Source organism: Lepidochelys kempii, chromosome 2, assembly GCF_965140265.1.
Source record: "Lepidochelys kempii isolate rLepKem1 chromosome 2, rLepKem1.hap2, whole genome shotgun sequence".
Lineage (NCBI taxonomy): Eukaryota > Metazoa > Chordata > Testudines > Cheloniidae > Lepidochelys > Lepidochelys kempii.
In genome coordinates, this window is record NC_133257.1 from 264536028 (window position 1) to 264560016 (window position 23989).

The window sequence follows — 23989 nt, forward strand, 5'->3', positions numbered from 1 at the left end:
TATCTATGTCTAAGTGTTAGACCTACTTTGGGACAGTGTCTCTGATGCAAAAGGTTGCTTAGTGTGCACCAGCAATGAGGCTTCCCCATTAACAGCTGAAATCACTGAGAGCTGTGTTAAGTGGTGGGAGCTGAAGACATCCTAGTGAGAGGGTGCCCTGTGGAGAGGAATGGCAAGTGAGTCCCTGGACAGAAAAGTGAGCAAGGTGTCTTCTTACGCGCTCATCCCCCCATGGTGGGAGGTGAACTTGGCAGATGCACCTCTGGGCCTGCACTGACCAAGGACAACAATTGTGAGTGGGGTGTGGAGAAGAGACAGGCACATTGAAGGGACTTGTGGTTGATGGACTTAAGAACCTGAGGGAAAAGGACACTGTCCAACTTACTTGGGGGTGGGTCTTTTGCTCATGGTTTATGTTATGAACCCTGGTTTGACAAAGATTGTTTGACAAAACAATGAATAGGGATGTTTTGCCCAAGACATCAGGAACAAGGGAAGGTAACAAACAAACGTCATGATATACGTAAGGTGGCGTGTAAATTGTGTATGTTAGTTTGGTTTAGCCTATAAATGTAGGGGTACTTCGCCTTCACTCTTTCTTTGGCCGAGGGGGCAGCAGAAGCGCCCGCCTCCAGCTGAGCCATTCCTTGCCACTGGCACTCATGTGTGAGCGTATCTGTAACCATGGAGCCAGGGCACCAGGACTGTGTCATGATGCCAATTAACCTGGCCAAGTGCCTTTGTCACTGAACAGTGCCTGTGGTCTTTCTTTATAAGTAACATCAAGGTCTGGGTGAACGAACATGCTGCACTATCTACTAATAACGTTGAAGCTTCAAGGACAGAAGGCCGGAGCAGCCTAACCAGTGTTATTGCGGTAATGACATTCCAGCCTTCAGTACTTAACAACAACGAGTAGTATTATCGAGACCTGCTAACCCAGCTAGCTATATAGGGCTGGACAGCGCACTGAAGGAACACACAAGCATGTAAGCCCACTGACAACAGCCATCACAAAAACAAGCTGGAAAGATGTCAAAGGGTACGTCTACACTGCATTGTAAATCATAGGCACCGAGTTTCTAATCTGCCAGGGGGTGCTCCCCCCAGCTCCACCCAGGCCCCTTCCCCCAGGACCCCACCCCCACCCTGCTTCTTCCTGTCCTCACCACGTCCCTTCCCTGCACATTTCCGCCCCCTCCCTCAAGCAGGCTGCGCCCTTGCTCCTCCCCATCCCCCACAGCGCCTCCTGATACCGTGAAATAGCTGATCTGCGGCAAGCATGAAGCTCTGGGGGGAGGGGGAGGAGCTGATAGGGGGGATGCCGGTGGGTCAGAACCCACCATTATTTTCCCATGGGTGCTTCAGCCCAGGAGCACTGACGGAGTTGGCACCTATGTTGTAAACTCAGCGCTTCCAAGCCTGTGACTGAGCATCCTCACTGTATTGTAAACCTGGGTTTACAATTGCTCGACCCAGGTCCCACAGCTGTGCTAACATGTCCATACCGCACTGCACAGATCTTCCGGCTCGGGTCTGTGGCTTGAGCTGAAGATATGCCGCAAAATGACAGAGCTTGGACCCAAGTCACAGGGGGACTCGGGCTCTGACCTTCCCCCACTCCAACAGGGTCCTAGGACCTGGATCATGAGTGCTTGCTCTCCCTAGTCACCCTAATTTGTGTGTGGACATAAGTGAGGCTTGGGCTCAAACCTGACTTATGAGGAGAGGCTGAGGGAACTGGGATTGTTTAGTCTGCAGAAGAGAAGAATGAGGGGGGATTTGATAGTTGCTTTCAACTACCTGAGAGGTGGTTCCAGAGAGGATGGTTCTAGACTATTCTCAGTGGTAGAAGAGGACAGGAGAAGGAGTAATGTAATGGTCTCAAGTTGCAGTGGGGGAGGTTTAGGTTGGATATTAGGAAAAACTTTTTCACTAGGAGGGTGGTGAAACATTGGAATGCGTTACCTAGGGAGGTGGTAGAATCTCCTTCCTTAGAGGTTTTTAAGGTCAGGCTTGACAAAGCCCTGGCTGGGATGATTTAATTGGGGATTGGTCCTGCTTTGAGCAGGGGGTTGAAGTAGATGACCTCCTGAGGTCCCTTCCAACCCGGATATTCTATGATTCTATGATTCTGAGTCAGAGCCTGGGCTTAGTGTACAGTGTAGACATACCTTAGAAGGCCAGCTGTGCATCCCCCTATGCCAGGACACCTGCTCCATAAGGCAAGTCCAAGCCACTTTAATCACCTGTGGGACTCACCATCAGTTTTGCACTTCTCATGCCTGGGCAGCCCAGAGAGCACTGTGTACCTGCCATGGGAAGCATCACTTGGCAGCATCGTTGTGAAATTCCCTCAGAAGCTTGCAGGGGATTGGTGTGAAGAGCAATAGCACAGCCAAAACAAAGAGTGTGGCCGAGCAAATAGGGCCTGGGCCTCAGGAGACCCTGGTTCAAATTCTGGCTCTGCTGCTGAGTGACCTTGGGCACGTCTCTCCCCGTGCCTCAGTTTCCCCAGCTGTAGTAAAGCAGTTGGAGATCTGCTGATGAAAAGCAAATTATAGGCGATTATTATATCTCCAGCAACGTGATGGGGCAAGATGTCCCCGTTATTAACCCAGGAGCTCATGTAAGCTCCCAGTGGAGCTCTGTACAGGCAGCGGCCAGCAGCCTCCTTTTGTGCAGGTGACGGGGGCCTGCCACGGAGAAGCCGAAAGCCGGGGCTTTGGGGGAAGCCGGCGCGGCTGGTGCCACGTGGCTCGTCCCGGCAGCGAGCTGGCTTTCGCCGCACGTGCAGGGGGCGTTTGTCACCCTAGCCAGCGGTGAGACCCACCCCCCCAGGGTAAGACAAGGAGAGGGGGGAAGGGATCAGCCCCCCCCTCCCCTCCCCTCCCCTCCCCCCCCGAGCGGCCGCAGGGTCGGCCTCACAGCATCGGGCTAATTTCGCGATCGCCGCACGGTCCACGGAATCGTGTTTCCCCAGGGCCACAGTTACCAGCCAGGGGCGCCCAGTGCGCCCTGGAAACCAGCCGCCCCCCTCCTCCCCGGCGCCGAGCCTTCCGCGGGCCGCCTGGCAAGGCGGGGTGCCGGGGGGGGGGGGGCGGGTGCCCGGCTACACCCCGCAGCGGCCTGGGCGCGCGGGGCCGTCCCCCGGCCGCGGCCCCGGACCGCGCCATGAGCCGCTTGGCCGCAGCGGAGGCGAAGCCACCAACGCCGCTCCCAAGCCTCGCCCTGAGCCAGAGGCTGCTGCTATAAAAAGATCTGCGAGAAACTTGGCGAGTCTCCCGGCCCCATTTTAAGGGGGGGGGGGAAGCAACGTTCTCCAGAGAGGATGTCGTTTTCTTAAGCGGGGGTGTGTGTGGGGGGGATTATTTGTTTATTCTTGCTAGCTTGTGAGTGACTCTTGCGCTCACGAGGGCCTGTAACGGCACGTCCCGGGACAGGCCGAGCACGGGCTGAGCACGCGGCGAACCTCCAGCCCGCGCCTCAGCGCCCGCCACGCCGGCCCCGGGCCCACAAATCGCTCCGCGGACGCACCTCCCCCGGCACCGCGCCGGCCGGTTCGGCCTCTCCCGCCGCTTCGCCTCCTTCCGCCCCTCCCTCAGCCCCTCCCGAGAGCCCTGCGGCAGCCGGCCCCCCCCCCTCGCCGTGCCCTGGGCGGGACTTTTCGGCCCTGGGCCGCCTCCCGCGCTCCTCGCGCTCGCTGGGTGAAGCGGGAGGGTGTTGCCCTACGTTCGCAATACACCCCTGCGGCGCCTCCTGCTGGTCGTGGGGGGAATCAGCTCTTTCCAGCGCGGCGCGCCCCCTGCCGGCCGGTGATCCGCACGGCTCTGCCCCCCCTTCACGTGTCCCTCACAGACCCCGGTGCCCCTTTCTCTGGGTGCTGCCCCCTGGCAGCAGCACCCCCCCCACACACACACACGCTGCCTCTGGGTCTCCCCTTCCTGGGGAACCCCCAACCCACTATCCCCACCTTGCCTCAGGCTGGGCTCCTGCCAGTCATCACCGAGCCCCCGCGCCCTGGGGCAGACTGCCGTGTAAAGGCCACTCCTCTAGGCAAGGGGGTTCGGACCGGCTGCCTTCCTCCGCCTCCCAGTACCTCCATGGGCCTTGGACCAGGCCCTACAGCCTGGGGAGTTGCCAGCCTGGAGCACCCCCACTCAGCCTGCTCCTTCCCCAGCACGGCACCACCCTCAGTACCCGGACGGGCGGGCAGGCCCGGCTCTCTCCCGGCCTGGCGAGAGACTCCTGGCCCGCTGGCTCACAGCCTTTTCGTACAGGCCAGCTGGGGCCTGATTGGGGCATGGCCCAGCTGCGGCTGCTTCCCCAATCAGCCATCCCCAGCCCTCTGCAGGGCTGCTTTTAACCCCTTCTGTTTTAGGAGCAGGGTAGCCACCCCGCTACAGGCACCTAGAAAATTACAGGGACGCGAGGTGGGGAGGTGCCCAAGCTAGTCAAAGCCCACCAGAGGGGGGCGCCACCCCGCTCTCAGAGTTCGGCACCTAAGTCCGGCCTGCTGGGAGGTGCCGTGGTCTGCTTACGATCCACAAACCAGCGGGAAGATGGGCGTTCGGGGGTGATCCAGTCAGCGTGCCTGGAGGGCGCTCACCCTGCCGATCCTTCAGGAGAGTTCACACAAAGCAGCAGGGGGTTGGAGGACCACTTCCCTTATAACCTGTAGCCAATGGTCAGAGTACTTGGGTAGGGTGTTTGCCACGTCCCCCAGCTCAAGTCCCGCCGGGATTTGAACAGGGCCATGCTACTTCTCGTGTGAGTCCCTAACCACCAGGCTCCAGAGTCATTCTGACTCCTTCTCTGGCCCAATTAATATTTAATTATTCAGTTACTTAATTAAAATGGACCAGCTGTAGTAGGAGAGACTGGGGCAGACTCCATGGGAGACTATCCCAGGGTTTAGAGCACTTACCTGTGAGGTGGTAGATCCCAGTTCAATCCTCCCCTGAGGTGAAGAGGGGACTTGAATGGGAGAGGGTCTCCCACCCCCAGGTGAGGGTCTCCCACCCCAGATGAGTACCAACCAGTGGGCTAAAGGTTACAAGGGAGCTCTTCCCCTTCCCCCGGCCCAGCTGTTTTGCGTTGAACCCGCCTGAGGGGCCTGATCCAGTGGGTCGGGCCCCGCATGCAGCGTAGATGGCCAAGCGCCCATCTTTCCGGGGTTGTGAATCGCCCTGGGGCCCAGCTGGGAGAGGGGCGCCTCGAGAGAGGCAGCAGAGCACAAGCCCAGAGGCAGACACATCGGCGCCTTGGGAAATTTCACTGCACACACTTAGGTGCCAAGTGAGGTTAGGTGCCTACAGCATTCGGCAGGAGTTTTGTGCCGCCTAAAACTGGTCCTCGGGCACCTAACCCTGTGATTTAGGCACCTAAGTCTAGGGTGTATTAGCCTACGGACCTTTGTGGGTCCCACCCTAAGTGCCCAATACCAACAACCCATCTTGGGGTCTGGTTAAAATTCAAAATAGATACAGAAGACCCTCTTCTGAGCAGCCGCTCCCAGGCCTGTCTCCCCAGAGTCTGACCCTGCACTTTATCGCTGCAGGACCCCCAGACTTTTCCACCTGGAGTCTGCCACAGGCTCACAGCAACCAAATGACCCTCCCAAACCCTTCCACCAGCCAAGGGTCTCCTGCAGGGGCCTCCGGAGCAGAGTAGCTGTGGCCACAGCTTCTTCTCTCTCTCTGTTTCCTGGCCCTTTCTGGCTCCGTAGAGATGCCAGCTGTTCCCTAGCACAGTGGTTTTCAAACTTTTTTCCTCGTGACCCAGTTGAAGGAAATTGTTGATGCCCGTGACCCAACATAATTATATCTTTTGACCAGAGTTTTCATAAAATCATAATATTGCAATACATTCCAGCTTAACCCACTTACATAACTAACACTAGACACTAGCATTAGTAAGCCAATGGTAAGGAGTCTGGTAGGTGGCCCAGGGTAGGGCAGAGGGTGCTGAGGGCTCTGTCTGGGGCTGAGGGCTCTAGGGTGGAGCTGGGGATGAGGGGTGCAGGGTGCAGGAGGTGGCTCAGGGCTGAGGCAGAGGGTTGGGATGCAGGGGGTGAGGGCTCTGGGGTGGGGCCAGGGATGAGGAGTTTGGGGTGCAGGCAGGCTGCCCTAGGGCTGGGGCCAGAGGACTCCCCCAAGCCCTCTCCCAGCTGGCAGCAGCTAGTCCTGGGGAAGGGCCTCTCTCTCCCTATGCACGGAGCTCTAGGGGAAGGGTCCCTCTCTCCCCGCTGGCAGCAACATGCTCCAGGGCCAGGGGAGAGGCCCACAGCAGCCCTGCAAGCCCCAACTTGTTCCCCTTCCCAGTTCCCACCCACCCCCTACCAATCTCCTCTCCAGGCCCCTGCTGCGCGACGATTGTTATGATTTGAATCAGCAAGACGACCCAGTGTCTGACATTCCAAGACCCAGTACTGGCTCCTGACCCGTACTTTGAAAAACACTGCCCTAGCAGGCCCCTTAAAAGTCTATTCATGAGCCACAGTGGGCTGGACCCAATCCCTCTTTAAGGGCCCAGCTCTGCTGGTGCTCATGACTCCTAACGAGCGATGCTCTTTGGTCGTCTAGTCCTGGGCTCTCACCCAGTTCTGCCAATGACCCTCGGTCCTTTCCTGCAGTGTTACCCGCCCTCATGGTTTTATTGTGAGACTCCTGATGTTTGGGGTTTTCTTAAAGTCCCAACTCCCGAAGTCAGTTGAATGTGTCTTCACACTGGGGTAGGAGATCAAAGTTTGGATTTCAGTATAGTTTTGTAATCAGCACCTTGAGCTCAGCGCCCTGTGGTGAGGGGAAGTCCTGGGGCCAGGAGCCTCCTGATTCCTGCATGAAAAGGACGCCTGCCAGCAGCAGTCAGCAGCCCCTCTGCAGTGACTGAGGAGTTCAGAGTCCTCTCTGAACCTGAGGCTCATTCACATAATTATGAGTCACTATCTTTTAGTTAGCTAGTCAGGGAAATTGTTTGGGGGACCCTCTACTCCCTGAACTGTGTCCTCAAGCCAAGGGGTCAGGGTTTGGGGATTTAGTTATCTGCTGCCCATTAAACCTGCAAAGGGACTTACCACCTTATCCCACTTGTGAGTCTTTTGGGCTGTACCGAGTCCAGTCAGCCACATTGCTAACTGCTGCACAGAAGATATCATGGTCACAAGTCATCGAGGGCCCCTACAAAGTTTGTGTACCAATGGGATACTCATTTTCATTGGTTATATCAGGTCACATGACTGGGAAACATCACAGGTAGTATGAGCGTGGGCACCGGTGACCCTGAGAATAATGTTCTACCCTGTTAGGTTATATTTCTCTCCTGTTTAATATAATGACTGTGTTCAATATATTGTAGGTGCCAGGAAGGAGCAAGGAGGGGAGAGAGGCACTGCCAAATAACTTCCTATGGAAAGAGAATAAAGAAGTTACATATTGATGAGTGGGTGGCAGGATCCAGAAGAACCCAGGCCTGTCCATCACAACCTGTAAGCAGATTGGCATTTAAGAAGGTAACTGGGTAGATAGGGGTTGCTATGTACGCAGCTTCAAGTCAGTGCCGCCAAGGTTCTATCAGTTGCATGGTAGCAAGTGTTTGCAAAATATTTTATATATAGAAGTGCGTAGCAAATTTCATTGTGACCTAAATCATTTTGGGGACTTGTCTAGAAGGCATCTAAGTGATGTTTTGTCTCCCCTTGGAGAAAATGGCTGAGTTTTATCTATTCAGTTGGACCTACCCAGAATCTCAGCTCGAGATTCCGATCCAAGTTTGCATCTTGAAACTGTACAAACCGGCTCAATAGAGCCATAGGTTTTAAGGCCAGAAGAAACCACCGTGATCATGGACTCTGCATTCCTGCATAACACAGGCCATAGAAATTCACCCAGGGATTCCTGCAGTAGAAGGAATTAAGCTCTCAAATGTACGAACACAGAATCCAAATGCCCTGCCATCAGATTTGGAATGCATCTCAAACCACCACATTACAGAAGGGTTGGAACCATGATTTTGTTATGCCCATCACAGCAATGAGAAATTGAGACCCCCATCTGCAGTTCAGACTTGTGGCTTTAGCTATGGCCCCTCTCTAATACACACACACACACAAAATGCAGCAAACAAGGAACAAAGACTCCCCCCCTCCCCCAAATGAGAAAAGAATGCTTTAATGAGAAAAGCTACAGTAACAATAGGCATGTATATTAGAACATTCTCCAATCTGAACCGGGACAGACATTTCACTTACTCCATCATTCAGGCTGTTGACCTGGAAGAGACCTTTATGGACAAGGTGGACTTTTTTTGTGACACCTTTTAACTGACACAAAAACAAGTTAAAATGCCCACACTTAATGCCAGAAAAGGGTTTTTTTTCAGGTTGAAACTAAACTTGAACCTTCTATATCCCAGAAGCTGGTGCATTAGGTTGCATTTGTTGGCGCATTGGTGGGTATTACGCATATCCCTCCCCCACTTTCCCTCAAGGTCCAGTACACCCCCAGACAATATTTCCTGCCCACCAGAGAGATCTTTACACTAATCAGTGTTAATTCCACCTATTCCAGCTTACTTCTGAGCTAACTTTGAAGCCTCAAATTCCTGCGGACGCAACAAATGCAAAGAGACGGATCCAGTTGTGTTAGGGGGAAAAAAATCTCTGCTACATTTCAGATCTTCCAGTTCTTTTTTGGTATGAAATAAGTGAAATATCCTTCCCCCAGCCTATATGATTCAAGTCGCTGTTTTATCTTAGGTATCAGAGAGCAATGAGAGTGCCCAGGTACTCAAAATTCAGACCCCAGTTCCTTCTGATTGCCACATCTCTGTAAAGGCCACCCATCCTCCCATGAAAAAAAAAATTATCCAAATAACTTCAGGGCTGGGACATTTTGTAGCTTTGTAACAGGAATCTGGGCTGGCAAATGAAGAGACATTCCGTTACGTCAAAATCCAAGGCCAGCATCGGGGGTTCATCGGAATCTGTCTTGTCCTAAAAACAAAGTTATTTTTAAGCACGAGGAGGGGAAAAAAACAGCAAAAAGCAAAGCCCCAAGCAGTTCCAGTTTCTCTTGGATCTGCACTCGGATTATCAATAATGAAACATCAAACTGATTCTCACTCCAATGTTATTATTTATATTGCAGTAATTGCCAGAGATTGGGGTCCCACTGTGCTAGGCACTGTACAAAGTGAAAGACAGTCCCTGCCCTGATGAGCTAAGGGTCTTAAATAAAAACACAGAAAAGGGAATAGAAGAACAAAGAGGCAAAGTGATTTTCCCAAGGACATATGGCAACCCAGTGGCAAAGCCAGGAACAGTGAGTTATAGCCCAGTGTCCTATCCTCTAGACCATACTGTCTCCCTATCTTGTTTCTTATATTGCACTCATTACTCTTATCTGACCACAGTTTCCATCCCACAGAGAGGGAACAGCATCGCCTGTGCCTTGTACCTTTTCTGAGTTATTAGCGTAAGAAGTGAAAAGAGCAGCAAATCTGGGAATGCTTCCCTACGGCCAGGCTGAATGTGAAGCAAGAAGAGCTGGCTGAGATCCAGAAAAGCACTTGGCCCAGAGATCTAACAAAATAAACTGAGGATTCACTAGCAGAGGATGTAACAAATTATACTTTATTATCAAGAGTTTGCAGCAGCCGGTTGGAGAGTAAGTGGAGGGACCAGTCTGTGGTTGAGAATAAAGATGCAAACAGGCAAACTAGTGGTGATAACCCATGATCATAAACAAGAAGAACACAGATGAGCTTAAGCTGCTATATGTGGCTCCAGATCCATGCTTCCCTCAGTGCTTGGGATGTTCAGGCCTGATGCTTTGGTTTGACCTATTAAACAGAGCCACGCTCCTAATTCAAATTCAGATCCAAACCTCCACAAAACTCGAATGGATTCATGTCCAGGGTTTGGAGTTGGCTTGTTATACCATTAGGGGTCTGTTATACATTTGGGCTCCAGATCTGAATTTTCCCAAAGCTGCGGTGGGGTGACGTGCATTCGATTTGGGACTATCTCTAAATAATAATCATGATGCATTATGTTAGCTGTGGGCACAGTCCATTGTGGATGTGGGCCAGCAGGATTTTAAATGTGCCAGGCATTTGCTAAAACAGTGTGTACGTAGGGATGAGAGAGGAAGGCCCAAAAGAAAGAGAACTGGACAGTGACAAGAAAACAGCAGCTGTTTAAAGCCAACTCACATTTTAGAGGCAAATTATATTTTGGAACAAAAGTATTGGAGACCTGGACTTGACTCCTACTGAAATGAACTCAAGCTCTAGGGCCTCAGCGAGCACAAAACCAAAAAGCCACTATTCTGCTGTCCTGTCTGCGGGTTGTGACAGTGCCAGATCTCACAAGCTAAGCAAAGTTGGGCCAAGTCGGTGCACGGGTAGAAAAATAAACCAAAGCTGAAGAGAAAGGAACTGGTCCAAATGAAGCCAATCTCTTTCCCGGCCTATCAGATCCTTTGCGAAATAAGTGGGGTGGTTGGTTCCTAGGTCAGACTTTTCCCATGGGCTGTAAAGATATCAATACTGGGATAAGACACTCAGAAATGTTTTCCAGGAAAGGATAAAAAAATGATGGGCAGTAAATACTGGAAATGAAGTTCAGCCAGTTTGGCATGGCGAGACTTGCGTTTGGGGTACTTAAGCTCTATTGTGGTTTGGAGAACACATTACTGAATGGGAGGCCAAAGGTACTGCCTGGAACAACTGAGGTCTTCATCTGGAAAACTGGGATAGCTGCCCATAAAGGTGGAGAATCTGTGTTGTGAATGGCCAGTAATTCTCCTGAGGATCTGGGTTTAGAGCCATAAGATTGAGTTGCTTCTTTCTATTTAGACATCATTTTTCATTCACCCGTGACTTCCTCCCTAATCGGTTTCTTCTCGACTTCCCTACAGGGAAAGACTATGACAGCAAAGCCTTTAAATTACACAACTATATTTTCAAAAGTGATGAGTGATTTTAGGGTCCTCAGTTTTCAGGTGTTCAGCTTGGGACACCTCTTAAGGGGCCTGATTTTCAGAAAGTGCTGAGAGCTCATCTTCTGAAAGTGAGGCCCTTTTAGGGTGCCTTACATTGGAGTATCAAAAATGTAAGCACCCTAAATCACTAGATAGTTTTGAGACGGTAGGTCACAGGGTCATTGTACTTTAGTTCCAGTGCAGTGTGGAAAATTATGTGTAACTCCCTTGAATGGAAGTTCTCAGCTGAGTTCCTCCTACAGTCCACTGAAAATTTTCATCCCCTGTAACTGATCATTTGCATTTCACGCCATGATGGGTTTTCCAAGCCGAACTCAGAGACATAGATAGATTCCATGCTCCCCCCAGCCACCCTTCACTCTCTTCTCAAAGGCCTGTATTATGGCATCTAGCAAGAGATAAGCCCAAACTAAGAGTGAGTTTCATTTTACACCCCCCAAAATTGGTGGGGTGGGTGATCAGACAAATAGTTATGAATTGGGCCTCTCATTATCAGTGTAATGGGGATAAATTATTTCCAGGCTCTTGTGTAATAAACTCTCGATTTAAGAGCTGAAAATCTAGCCCTGAAAGATTTCATCTCTGAAATGCCCTCACACCCAAAAGTGCTGTTTTCCAGAACAGAGATGGAAGAGCAAATTGGAAATATAACTCTGAACAAAACTGAAAAGAAAACATAGCTTCAGATTTCATAATGCTCATTCACAATAGTATTTTTCTTGTGGTCTCCTGAAAATGATCTGAAGGGGATAAATATCCCTATTATACAAACTGAACAAGAGATACCACCTCACAGTGGAGGGGTAGCTGGCCAGGAGATTCTCCTGTGTCCAGGGCATCTTTGACAGTGGCTTTGGAGAAAACGGCTGAGTTCCAGCTACATGGGACCCCACCCTATACCCCCAAGATGAGGCGGAGGCTGCAAAGCCAACAGGGGAAACTGAAATAATGGTGGGATTGGGGGATGAAGAAGGAAGAGGCTCACCTAGTGTTCAGTTGGACATGATGTGCTTCACAAAAGCTGGAATGAATAGAAAGAGATAATTTAGCATCTATTTCCTTCACTTCAGGAGCATTCTGCATCTGTTCAGCACTGTTGTTATTTAATTCCATTCCCCACTCATCGTTCTGCATAATTAATACAATTTAGCTTTGTAAATAAGCCCCCAGGTGCCATGGTGGCAAGTGCTCTACAGATCTTTAAGATAATATCTACAGTATGTTCTAATGGTCTCTCTAGCCCACATCTGAGTGGCCAGCCTCAGCTGCTTCTGTGGAAGGTGCAAGGAATCTCATTAAGGACAATGGACTTGAACTGCATCATGGCACCCAAACTTTGGGGAAGGTCAGATTCAAATCTTAGCTTTGGGGTTGAGGCCCATCATTGCGCCAAACTTTCACAGGCTTACTGACACCACGCCTTGTGAGATGAATCCAACCCTAACCACCTCATACCTTCATAGTTGATACAACCATTGGCATCTTCCTGGCCAGCCATTAGCTTATCAACCTCCTCTTCACTCAACCTCTCACCTGGATAGAAAAAAACAAATTCCTGCTCAGTGATTCGGAGTGTCCGAACCATCACTTGGGTTGGGTAGTGGTCACCGTCCAAAAACTACCTACACGATAACAGCACCTTCTTACTCATCTTAGCTGCTATCTGTCTGTTTGTCTGTCTTCAAGTCATAGCTGCTGACTTGGTGTAGAGAAATCAAACTTTGCAATTCTCATACAGGTGTGGGAGAGACACAGATTCTATGCTACTTCGCATACCTGCTTCATTTCACACTGAAGATCTAAGTAGCAAAAAGAACCTGGAAGAAATAAGGTATTGGTAATGTGTGTTTTTAATACTCAGTAAGTGCTCAGGTGCTATGATGATGGATGCCACATAAGAAAAGAGAGAGAGAGATCCCAAGGTGAATTTGCAATACTGAGTGTTAAAAATCCACTTTAGGGCTTGCAAACAGAGGAAATTTGACCTAAAAGCCAGTGACTCTGAACAAATATGGAAATCCCCACCATATCTTTTTCACATTATCACTTTTCTAAGTATAACCGTACTTTAGGGGCAAAATCTTAAAGCCCTGAGGTCCAGATTTTTAAATATGTTTAGGCACCTCACTTCCATTGAAATTAATGACATCAATTAAAATCAATGGGACTTTGGCATCGATGGGACCTTTTTCCCCTCAGTTTTCACTCAAGAAAAACTCATAGTAAAGTCACTTCAGTTTAGCTTTGAGTTTTAGATCCAGGAGGGATCCAAGATGTAACACAGGACCAGTGCTCTTTCAGGGTCTGCTCCCGCTGCCACTGAAATCAGTGACACAACAACTATTGATTGAATTGGTGCTCTTGGGAGCGAAGCATGGAGCCATCTGGAGAGTTAACAGAGACTAATTTATAGAAGGAATTTATTTTAGATAGTACTAACTATGATTATGATTTACAATGTTGCCAACTCTGGCAATTTAATTGTGAGTATAGTTTTCTTAAAGCCCCAACTCTGGGAGTCCTGTGATTAAGTGAGAATCTCAGCTCTCGTTTTTTCTAAAAAAGTGAGTTTCTAGTTGTAGGGAAAACCCTGAGAACATGACCCAGGTTAACCTAATTGCTCTGAGATCAGAAGATAAATAAAAAGAACCGAGTTTATTTTTAAAAAGTATCATGTATTTAAACTGATGGCATGATTTTTGAGTACTTCAGGTTAGCAACACTGTGATTAATATATTTATGGTAGTGCCTAGGGACTGCCTAAGAATGCGGCCGCATTGTGCTAGGTGCTGTAGAAAGAGTAAGAGACAGTCCTGGCCCCAAGCATCTTACAGTCTATATAGGCAAGACAGATTCAGGGTAGGGGACAAGGAGTATAACACACAATTTGTGATGGTTGGTAACTGTCATGTTAGTGTCAAAGTTTTTCTTTTGAATTCTGCTCTATTAGGAGGGGATCAGAGAATGGAAAGGCAAGGGGAGGGAGAGAACTTCAAGAAGGAGGGCAAGGCAGGGCAGAAGAAAGAGAAAAGAGAGGAGGGGAGAACAGAGGGCAGTTGGAGTGAGGCTGAAGTGAAGATATTGTGGGTTGGGGACAACAGTCAGTCAGCACAGGGCAGAGGCTGTCCAGAGTCCAACCTGTAGGAAGCATCCAGATGACATCATCAGTGCCTGGCCAGTCCCTGCTACAGTTTCTGCTCTGGCGGCTACTCTGCATGCCCCTGTCCACACAGCGGGAGGCTGGAGCACGGGTCCTATTGCCTGCATCAGGTGGATGGGAGTTCTCCCCTGCACTGTACTTGTTCTGTGGGTGGTCCCGGCTGGGCCCCATCTCCCGTCACCTTCCCCCAATGTTGCAGAGTATGCACAATCTCTCCTGCCCCTTGGTTAGGATTGAACTTTCCTGCCCAAGTGACCACAACTTGAGCTGAATATTTAGCACATTCCCTAGCTCCCGGTCGCACCTCTCTGCCCCCAGCCTGCCATGGTGTCTGCCCCGAGCCCATTCCTGGCTCATCCGCTTGTCTCCCCCTCTGCTTCCTGGCACCTTAGCACGTCCCATTTGGAACTGAAGACTGGCGTGGTGTCTGCTTTAAAATCTGAATTCTTCGTGACGACCCCATCACAAATGCACTGGACCAATCTGGATTTCAACACTGGTGTAAATGAGAGCAGAGTCAGACTCATGGACTAATCACATGAGGAAGGGAGCTTCTTCCTCTCTCTGGGCCCATTTCTTCTCCCAGCCTGTGTCTGTCTAGTCTCTTTAGAGTGTAAGCTCTTTGGGGCAGGGACTGGCTCTTTTTATGTGAATGGGGCCTTGGTCTTTACTGGGACCTTTAAAGCAACACCATAGTAGCAGTATGTAATAATCACCCGGAGCAGGCCCACAATGAGCTGTCTAGCAATTTTACCTTGCTTCACATACCTTTTGCAATGAAACTTCAAAGTTGGACGCTGACAGAGCAGCTACATGCCTGCCCATTGGTGTGTAGAACGGCCCAAATCTTCAGCTGGGATAAACTGCTGGAGCTCCATCGAAGCCAAGGAAGCTGCACCAGTTTTCACTGGGTGAAGATTTGGCCCTGCTCAAAAATCCTTTGAAGTCAATGCAAATGTTTCCAGTGACTTTCATGGAGTTTGCTTAAGGGTCTTATTCAGCACCGTATGTGACTGCCAAGAAAGTATGTTGCAATTAAAGGGTCCGCGGATGTGAAGTCACACTCAACAGGTTTTCTATTAACTGCTTAATGGCGAATTGAAAAGCTTTCCCCCCCGAAACATAGAGCCAAATACATGTAAAAAGCCACTTCAGATCGGCTAATCAGTAACAAGATATGTGTGCCGATTTTAAAAAGGTGGGGTCAATCAGTTTTTCAGCTGGAAAGTGAAATTGTCAGGTAGCTTTAGCCAAATATATAGATGGCATTTAATATATAAATATACTGGTCAGGGTTCACCTCTGTGTTAATTCAATTTTACATCATTGATTTTGGGCACATTGGGCCAGCTGGTGGAAATCTATGTCATTCCACTGAACCCAGATTTACACCAGTTGAGGCTCTAGGCCATTAATTCTAAATCTTAATCTGAATAAAAATGCACTGACTTTTTTGCTAACTCAATGATTTTCCTTTGGACTGAAATATTCCCCACCAGGGCTTGAAAGCCAGACATTACAGTGTTGTGCTGGGTCAGGAGAACCAGAAAGGGGAAATGTCAAGCTAAAGAAGTGAAATTGACCAAACTGAGCAAACTAGTTTCTTTGTCCAAGATGCTTTGAATGGACGCAGCTCCCCTGACCTCACTGACATGGGCCCACGTGCCTCGGCACTGAATTTGGTCTAGGGTGACCAGATATCACGTGTGAAAAATCAGAATGTTGTGTGTGTGGTGGTGGGGGTGGGGGGCAGTAATAGGTGCCTATATTAGACAAAGCCCTGAATACTGGGACTGTCCCTATTAAAATCGGGACTCTGGTCACCTAATTTGGACCCCAAAGTAAACAAACACCATACATGGTAAAAAGGGAATTTGACATTTAAAATTCTATTTTAATCTTCTCAAGTGTCAGTAGCAGAGATGGGCCTAAAATGGAATGCCTTCATCATAAGTCTATGCAACTAAAGAAAAACAACAAAGACACAGATGAATTTTTCACAGTTTACAAAGAAAGTGTCTTCCAGAGCTGGACAACTGACCATATAAATTAACAGTTGTCAGGGGGAATAGAATGATAGAACTAGAAAGAGAGAACTCAGAATTCAGAAAGAGAAAATCTGTGAACATTTGAGCTGAAAGATAATGATCCTGAGCTGGAATCATTTTAGGAGTTCTTCGGATCCCTGCCGCTAGAGGGTGACATAATCATCCCAGATGCTTAAGTGCACCTGTCTTTCTGTCCAGCAGAGAGCAGTGGTGCACATTCACACCAGTCAGTACGTTACCAGCTGTTCTGAAAAGACCTCAGAGTTGAAATGATATAAAGAAAGCTTCACCTTACCCAGAGTCGCCAAAACATGGCGGAGTTCAGCACCCATGACCGTTCCATTCCCCTCCTTGTCAAACACTCGCAGGCCTTCCACAAAATCCTCATAGGTGCCCGTGTCTTTGGTCTGGGAGATGTGCTGGAGCATGGGCAGGAAGGTCTCGAAGTCAATCATTTTGCTGTTCATTTCTGTAAGATCACAGGTTCAACAGAAAGGTGCAAGGGATTCTGTGGAGACAGTGTGGCTCAGGGCCATTCAGAAGGTGAACAACACCTTGCAGGATGTGTGTGAGGGAGCTTGGCAAACTGTCAGCTAAACAGAAGGGCAGGAATATGGGACCAAGATAAGAACAGAGGGGAGGGAGAGAGAGAGAGAGAGAGAGGTGTATGGAGAATGCTAGATAGATGGATATTTGCAGTGGTGTTGTAGCCATGTTGGTCCCAGGATATTAGATAAGGTGGGTGAGTTAATGTCTTTTTACCTCAACTTAAGTTGGTCCAATAAAAGATATTACCTCACCCAGCTTGTCTCTCAGATAGATAGATAGATAGATTAGATTAGATATGTGTGAGGGTGGATGGATGGATGAATGGATGGATGGATGGATGGATGGAAGGGTATCAATAGGGATGGATGGATGGATGGATGGATGGAAGGGTATGAATTAGGCTAGATAGATAGATGGGTATGAATGGGGATGGATGGATAGACGGATATGAATGGGGATGGATGGGGAGATGGAGGGGGATGATTGGATGGATGGATACATGGGAGGGATGGCTAGATAGATGGAGAAGAATCAGGATGGATAGATAGATAGATGGAATGGATGGGTGCATAGATGAATATGTATGGGTATGGATGGATACATTGTCATGGTTGGGAATGGATACATGGGTATGTATGGGGATGGACAGACAGCATCTGCAAGTATTTGAAATATGTAAATGTCATGGAGGGAAAACAATTGTTCAGGGTTAATCAATGCTTATTAATTAAGACTAAGTACATGAAATTGAGCAAATGAAAATTAATATCTGGAAAACAGTCCTGGCAGTGGAATCACTTTTGCTTTGCTGTAGTCTCCCCAGGGCATCAGGGCAGTGGTGGCAGCCCTGTAGCATAGGCATGTTTAAAACTGGGGAGCAGGCAGGAAAGGGGCTGGTTATCAGATGGGCCTTTTCCATCTCTAATTTCTATGATCCTGTGCCTCCCATACTGAGCTAAGGAACGAGGTCCTCGTAAGGTACAGTTCTTTCTTGGATAGCCCCAAAGTCCACCCTTGTGTCATCAGCCAAACTTGCTGTATCTTGATTGATCACAATTATTCAACAAGAGCCTGATTCTCCAAGGTGCTGAGCGGCCTCCATTCCAATTAGCTTAAATGGAGATGGCAGACAGTGTGGGCAGGTCTGCAGGGCTAGTTTGTAGGTGTGGGTCAGGGAGACTAAGCCCTGCATTCCTATGAGCAGATATATTGAGTGTGGGGAGCTTTCAGAGGAGACCTGAAAACCCAACATTAAAGATCATGTGACACTTTTTTTTAAAGAGCAGAGAATGCCCTACAATCCAGTCTACCTATCTGTTCATTTGACCCTCAGAATATCTGAGCACCTGCTCAACAGAAATGAATTTTATTCTCAAGGCAATCCTGTGAGGCAGGGAAGTATCATTATCCCCATTACAGAGATGGGGAATCGAGGCAGAGAGAGATTAAGTGTTGAGGGCTGAATGCACAAAAGGAGATATGTGCCCAAGTCCCCGTTTTAATTACCTCAGTCTCCGCTTTGGGACCACTGCAATGCTGAACCCTGAAGGCACCTAAACACGCTTGGCGCCTATGTCTCTGCAGTATGAGTTCCCTCGTCACCTATGTTTCTACCTTTGGATCTGCACACGGCTGCCTCCTTGTGGGTGCCCAGGGGCATGAGCCCCAAAGCCATCCACAAACCAAGGGAAGATGGGCATGTGGACGCCTCCCTCACCGGAGGGGCCCGATCCAGCAGGCATGCCCAGAGGCTGCCTGCGAGTCCCCATAGGGGAGCTTACCCAAAACAGCTGGGGGTGGGAAAGAGGAGAAGATGTGGAATAGGCCTTCCCTCACAACTTACAGCCCATGGTTAGGATACGCACCTGAGAGAAGGGATCTGAACAGGGATCTGCTACCTCTCAGTTGAGTGCTCTAACCTTTGGGCAATGGGCTTTTCTCATGTGGGGCTCCCTCAGTCTCTCCTGTTGCAGACTCTCCCTCCCTCCCTCAGTCTCTCCTGTTTCAGAGAGAGGGAGAGCACACCCACATGAGCATGACTCCATAGCCTGCTGGTTAGAGCACACCCAGGATGGGGGGGACCCAGGATCCAGTTCTCCTGTTCCAATGGGTCCTTAATTATATATCCGCAGTGCAATAGTTTCTCCACTTCAGGCAGAAGGAGAGGTGAACACCCTCACCACCGGGCGAAAAGGTCTCCTCTCCCCCTGGCTTCTTGCTAAAATGGCATGAGGCACCTAACTCCAAGGAGGGTTTCCAGCTTCAGAATCACAAGCAGAACTAGGTGCCTCCCTGCAGCTGGAACTCAAGTGCCTATCTCTGTGAGAGGGGACACACCCCTCTGGCCAGCATCTCCCAATGGCTAGCTTAGGCGGCTGCCTGCCTTGTGTGGTGGCTTTGGTGAATCACAATGTAAGGTTAAATAATTAGCCTCTTAGAGTTGATATGGCAACTTCCACCTTTTCATGTTCTCTGTATGTATGTATATATATGTATCTTCTTACTATATGTTCCAATCTATGCATCTGATGAAGTGGGCTGTAGCCCACGAAAGCTTATGCTCAAATAAATTTGTCAGTCTCTAAGGTGCCACAAGTACTCCTGTTCTTTTTGCGGATACAGACTAACATGGCTGCTACTCTGAAAAATGTAAGGTACCTATGTCTCCCCATTAATGTGTAAGAGCTTAGGTGCCTAACTCAGGCTTTGAGAATCACCGTGATTTTTCCAGGCACCTAGAAGTTAGTTGTTGTGACACTCATCATCACAACACCAAATTCCTTTTGAGCATTCAGCCCTAAGTGTCTTGCCCAGGGAATGCATAGTAGAGCTAGGAATTGAGATCAGAGACCCCAGATTCCACTCAAGTGCCTTGACCACAACGACCATCTCTTCTCATTGCCCCTGATTGACTTGGAACCCCAGAGGAGGCTGCTCCAGGTTGTTATGTTAACCTCAATCAATCTTTCCACCAACCGAGGGAGACACGATCCGATTGGCCTGACAATTTACTCCTGGAGATCTCTCACCGAAAACAAACAGAAAGAGGGTCACTGACCTTCTGGTTTGGGTCTGCCAAGGACTTTGTGGACCTCCACTTGGGTTGGATTCTGCCCCAAAGCCCTCAGAACATCTCCACACTGCGCATATGTGATCTTCATCTCAGAGCGAGGAGTTCTGTCGAAGAGCGAGAAGGCTTCCTTAAATTCTGGGAGACACAAAGAGAAAAACACAGAGAGAGATAAAGTAACAGCCTGTCTGAACCTTCCCCCCAAACTCTCACTCAACCTGACCCTGAACCTTTTGGTTTGCAATTTGGAAGAGTTCATTAACATTGTAGTTCTCTGACATGTTTACATTCCTCCTCCACCACACTTCCTGCTTCCAGCCAGGAATGGAATTAAACAGGTCAAACGGTTCTTCTTGTGGTATTTCCGACTCAGGGGAAATACAGGAAAGCTCATGGGAAAGCCAGACCTTGAGAGCTATGCACACCAGTGAGAGTGCGCTCCATGGCCCAGAACTCTCATTGGCTTCAATAGCAGCTCTACATGTTAATTGCTTGCTTAACAATCCCCTGCATGAGTCATCCGTAGGGTTTTACAATACAGGAGCTTCCTATTCCATTTGAGTTAAAGGGGCATCTCTACTGGCTGGTAGCATTTGCAGGCTGTTCTCTTGTAGTGGATGCTCACTTGACACACACTGCCAATGTGTGGATCAACCCCCAAGACGTTGGGGTGCTTATCCAGGGTGAACCCTACCTCTGACACTTGAGGTGACTAATTATAATACAGCCTCTTCACCCCTTCAAGAGGTATTGTCAGTAAAGACAGGCTAATGTAATGGCCTAACTGTACAGTCTTTGCTCAGATAAAAGCCCATTGAACATAATGACTGAATGACGATTGAACAAATTCAACCTAAGGGAACTATATAGTGAGAATAATTGACTGCTAAAGACGAACAATGTAATAGTGGTTAGCAACCGACTAGGAAGCTTCCCTCTTGGCAATCTGATGAAGCAACGGCAGAACAGGGAGGATTGGTGTTGCTATTTGAAAGCCCTGGGAATCAGAAAGTCTTTTAGGCCTTAAAAGTTAAGGGCTAGATTCTGAGCGGCACAAAGGAGTAGCTGAGTAGCACAGTGGAGCCAGAATTTGGCTGTAGTGTAAAAATGGTAGGAGCTGGTTCCTGTACCAACAGGTCACCTATGCTGTGTGTCAGGGACAGGCAGAGGCAGGCAGTGGGCATGCAGGGGGTAGCAGAACAGAGCTCCACTCTCCGCTACTTCAATGCACAGTTGGCATATGGTCTCTTAGGGGTTGTAAGCAGTTGTCATAATCAAAAGCAGCCCCTAGGCTACTCTAGTTGCTGTTGGGACAGCTTGAAAATCAGCCAATAACTTACACCACGAAACGTTTTCAAGAATGATAGACATTATTGGTGGGTGGATTTGAAATGTTCTGCTCTGTGATGAGGAAGTGACTTTGCAACACTAGAACTGTCAAACTTCCTGTTTCGCTGTTCCTGTGTGACCCTTGCTTTGCTGTAAATGTGAAGACCTTGAAGTGCAGCAATAAATACATAACCTCACACCCGCGGTCAGTGCCAAGTTACCATCCAAATCTGTTATTTCAAATTGGAAAGAAAGGCCCAGGCAGTCAATGATGTGTAATACGCCCATTGTCCCATATTCTCCTGGTTGGGCTGGGAATGGATTGAACTGGCATTGGCAATGGGTATGTATTGGACGGTGTATTTCTGGTCTCTTTGGGACCAGATTCCTTAATGGCTGGACGGAGGAGAAGAACACAAGCTATTCAAGCTGAGAATGTAGGTAGCAATTAGTCATAATAATATATCCACTAAGCCAGCAAGTGGTTTAATGGCTAACTTAAGAAATGAGGAGGGACGAGCATCCCCGGTTTCACTGCTCTGAGTACAACTGTGCGAGCCATTGAGCTCAGAAAGAGGGATGCTTTTGTATATGGCCACAAGCGATCCCCCAAAGCCATAGACCTTGTGCTCTAGTGAGAGCACACTTTCATTACGATAAAGAACCACCCGAGCTGCAGGTGACTATGGCGCAGCATGTCCTATTACAAGATGCTGCAAGAGGCCCAGTTTCAAATCAAGTTCAGGCCTGCCCTTAAGCTTTCTTGGGGCTTCCACAGCACGGTGAGAGGTTAAGCATCTAAGATAGATAAGTGGATTTCCCTGCTGCCCCGAATCCCAAGAGAACAGCTGGAAATGGAGCAAATTTGAATACCACGCACTATGGCGTTCTCTGTCCAGCCATCAGCAAGGGTACCGTGAGATGAGCCCCATGCTGTAGCAAATAATTCCCAGGGGATCTGGTGTCTGCCCTGACTATGGGGACAACGCCCAGGAGAGGGAAAGAGAGAGAGAGTAAGAAGAAAAACAGAGAGACAGGGAGAGACAGAGAGACTGTGCATATCTAGGGAGAGAGAGGGGATGCAGAAAGAAGCAGTGGAAGAAAAGAGCAGGGGGGTAGAAACAAGCAAAGTGCTGCAGGAGGAAAAAGGAGAGTGGAGAAGGAAGGGACTAACAGGGAAAGAAAGAGAAAGCTGCCAGGAGATGCCAGTGGAAAGAATGAAAAAATGGAAATAAAGGAGAGAGATGATAAAAAATGAGAGGAGAAGTGAGCAAAATTCTGAATGCAAACTAATGAATAAGTGAATGAAACAGGATCCAGGGAGGGCTAAGGAAATCTAGTCTCACCAGACTCCCATGACATGCAGACTGGGGAGAGAAAGGCAGACAGGAGAGGAATAACTGCAATATGAAGGGCCAGATTCAGTAATGTGTAGCTGTTAAAGCTAGAGTGACAATTGTGATAATCCAGCCTGGGGTCCTGCATCACACAGGCCAGAGAACCTCATTCCTGCATTGAGCCCCCCACTGATGGTGGGACTGGAGCCTAGAGGTTGGTGAGCATGGACTCCAGTGAGACTGCCCGTGTGAACAACTGCTCACCAGCTTCAGGGGCTCATCCTCTGACCCATAGTCCACAGAGCGCTAGGAGGTGAAGGAGAGATGGAATTAGGACAAGTCTGTGATGGGAAGTACCTGCTTGATGATGCATCCAAGCACAAGGTTTGCGAGGTGGGTATAAAACCAATTCTTTGGCAACATTTACTTCTCCTGACATGAGACACATTTCTGGTGACTGTATTTGTTGGCGTACAAAGGTGGAAAGTCTCCACAAGCGATCAGAGCTGGAACCTGGATCTGGGGCATGGATTGAAGGGTTAGAGGATCTTTCTCATAGACTCATAGACTTTAAGGTCAGAAGGGACCATCACCATTATCTAGTCTGACCTCCTGCACGTTACAAGCCACAGAACCTCACCCACCCAGTCCTGTAATTGACCCCTAACCTCTGGTTGAGTTACTGCAGTCCTCAAAGTGTGGTTTAAAGACCTCAGTTACAGAGAATTCACCATTTACACTAGTTTAAACCTGCAAGTGACTCATGCCCCATGTTCAGATGAAGACGAACCCCCCTGCCCACCCGAGTCTCAGCCAGTTTGACATGGGGGGAAATTCCTTCCTGACCCCAAATATGGGGATCAGTTAGACCCTGAGCATATGGGCAAGACCCACCAGCCAGACACCTGGAAAAGAATTCTCTGAAGTTACTCAGAGCCTTCCCCGCTAGTGTCCCGTCTCCAGCAGCTGGGGATTTTCTAGATTTGTCTGTCCTCATTATTAACTGACTGCTAGCTTGTTGGGCCTGATTCACCCAACGGCCCCTTTACATGCTTTGCCAGTGTAAAGGGACCTTGATGTGGATGTAAATGAACCTTTCCACCGGAGCCTTAGTGTAAATGAGAATCTGGCCCAATAACTTAACACCAAATCAGTTTCCCAAGAAGCAGCCCACTTCACCAGAGAACCATCCTTTCTTGGACTCGCCTCTCCTTTACCACCCCAACCCACGTGTGCGTGGCTTTCAAAACCATTTATTTTGTGACCCTCCAGTGGCTCGTCTGTAACAAACCAGGGTGACATACATACAGGCTCAATAAGCTGTCAATGCGGATTGAACCCAGCTCTTTCTGCGCCCATCTCCCAGGCGAATGGCAAACTCTCTTAGGTGTAAGTAGCAGGTTGTTCTACTTATGGAGGCCACACACTAGATGGCGATATGATCCTGGGATATGCTTATAAAGTGTGGGTTCTGTCCCCCTCCAGTGGCTGCA

General features: G+C 49.0%; 1 protein-coding gene across 1 annotated transcript in view; it reads right to left on the reverse strand.

Moving 5' to 3' along the window:
- Nucleotides 1-8152: 8152 nt before the first annotated feature.
- MYL3 (myosin light chain 3) overlaps nt 8153-23989 on the reverse strand; it is a 40881-nt gene continuing 25044 nt past the window's right edge. Inside the window, exons 3-7 of the mRNA XM_073329601.1 lie at nt 19819-19968; nt 16507-16680; nt 12459-12536; nt 11989-12024; nt 8153-8992 (exon numbers count right to left, since the gene is read on the reverse strand). Coding sequence (XP_073185702.1) covers nt 11996-12024; nt 12459-12536; nt 16507-16680; nt 19819-19968 — 431 coding nt within the window. The 3' untranslated portion in view covers nt 8153-8992; nt 11989-11995. The remainder of the gene's footprint in view (nt 8993-11988; nt 12025-12458; nt 12537-16506; nt 16681-19818; nt 19969-23989) is intronic.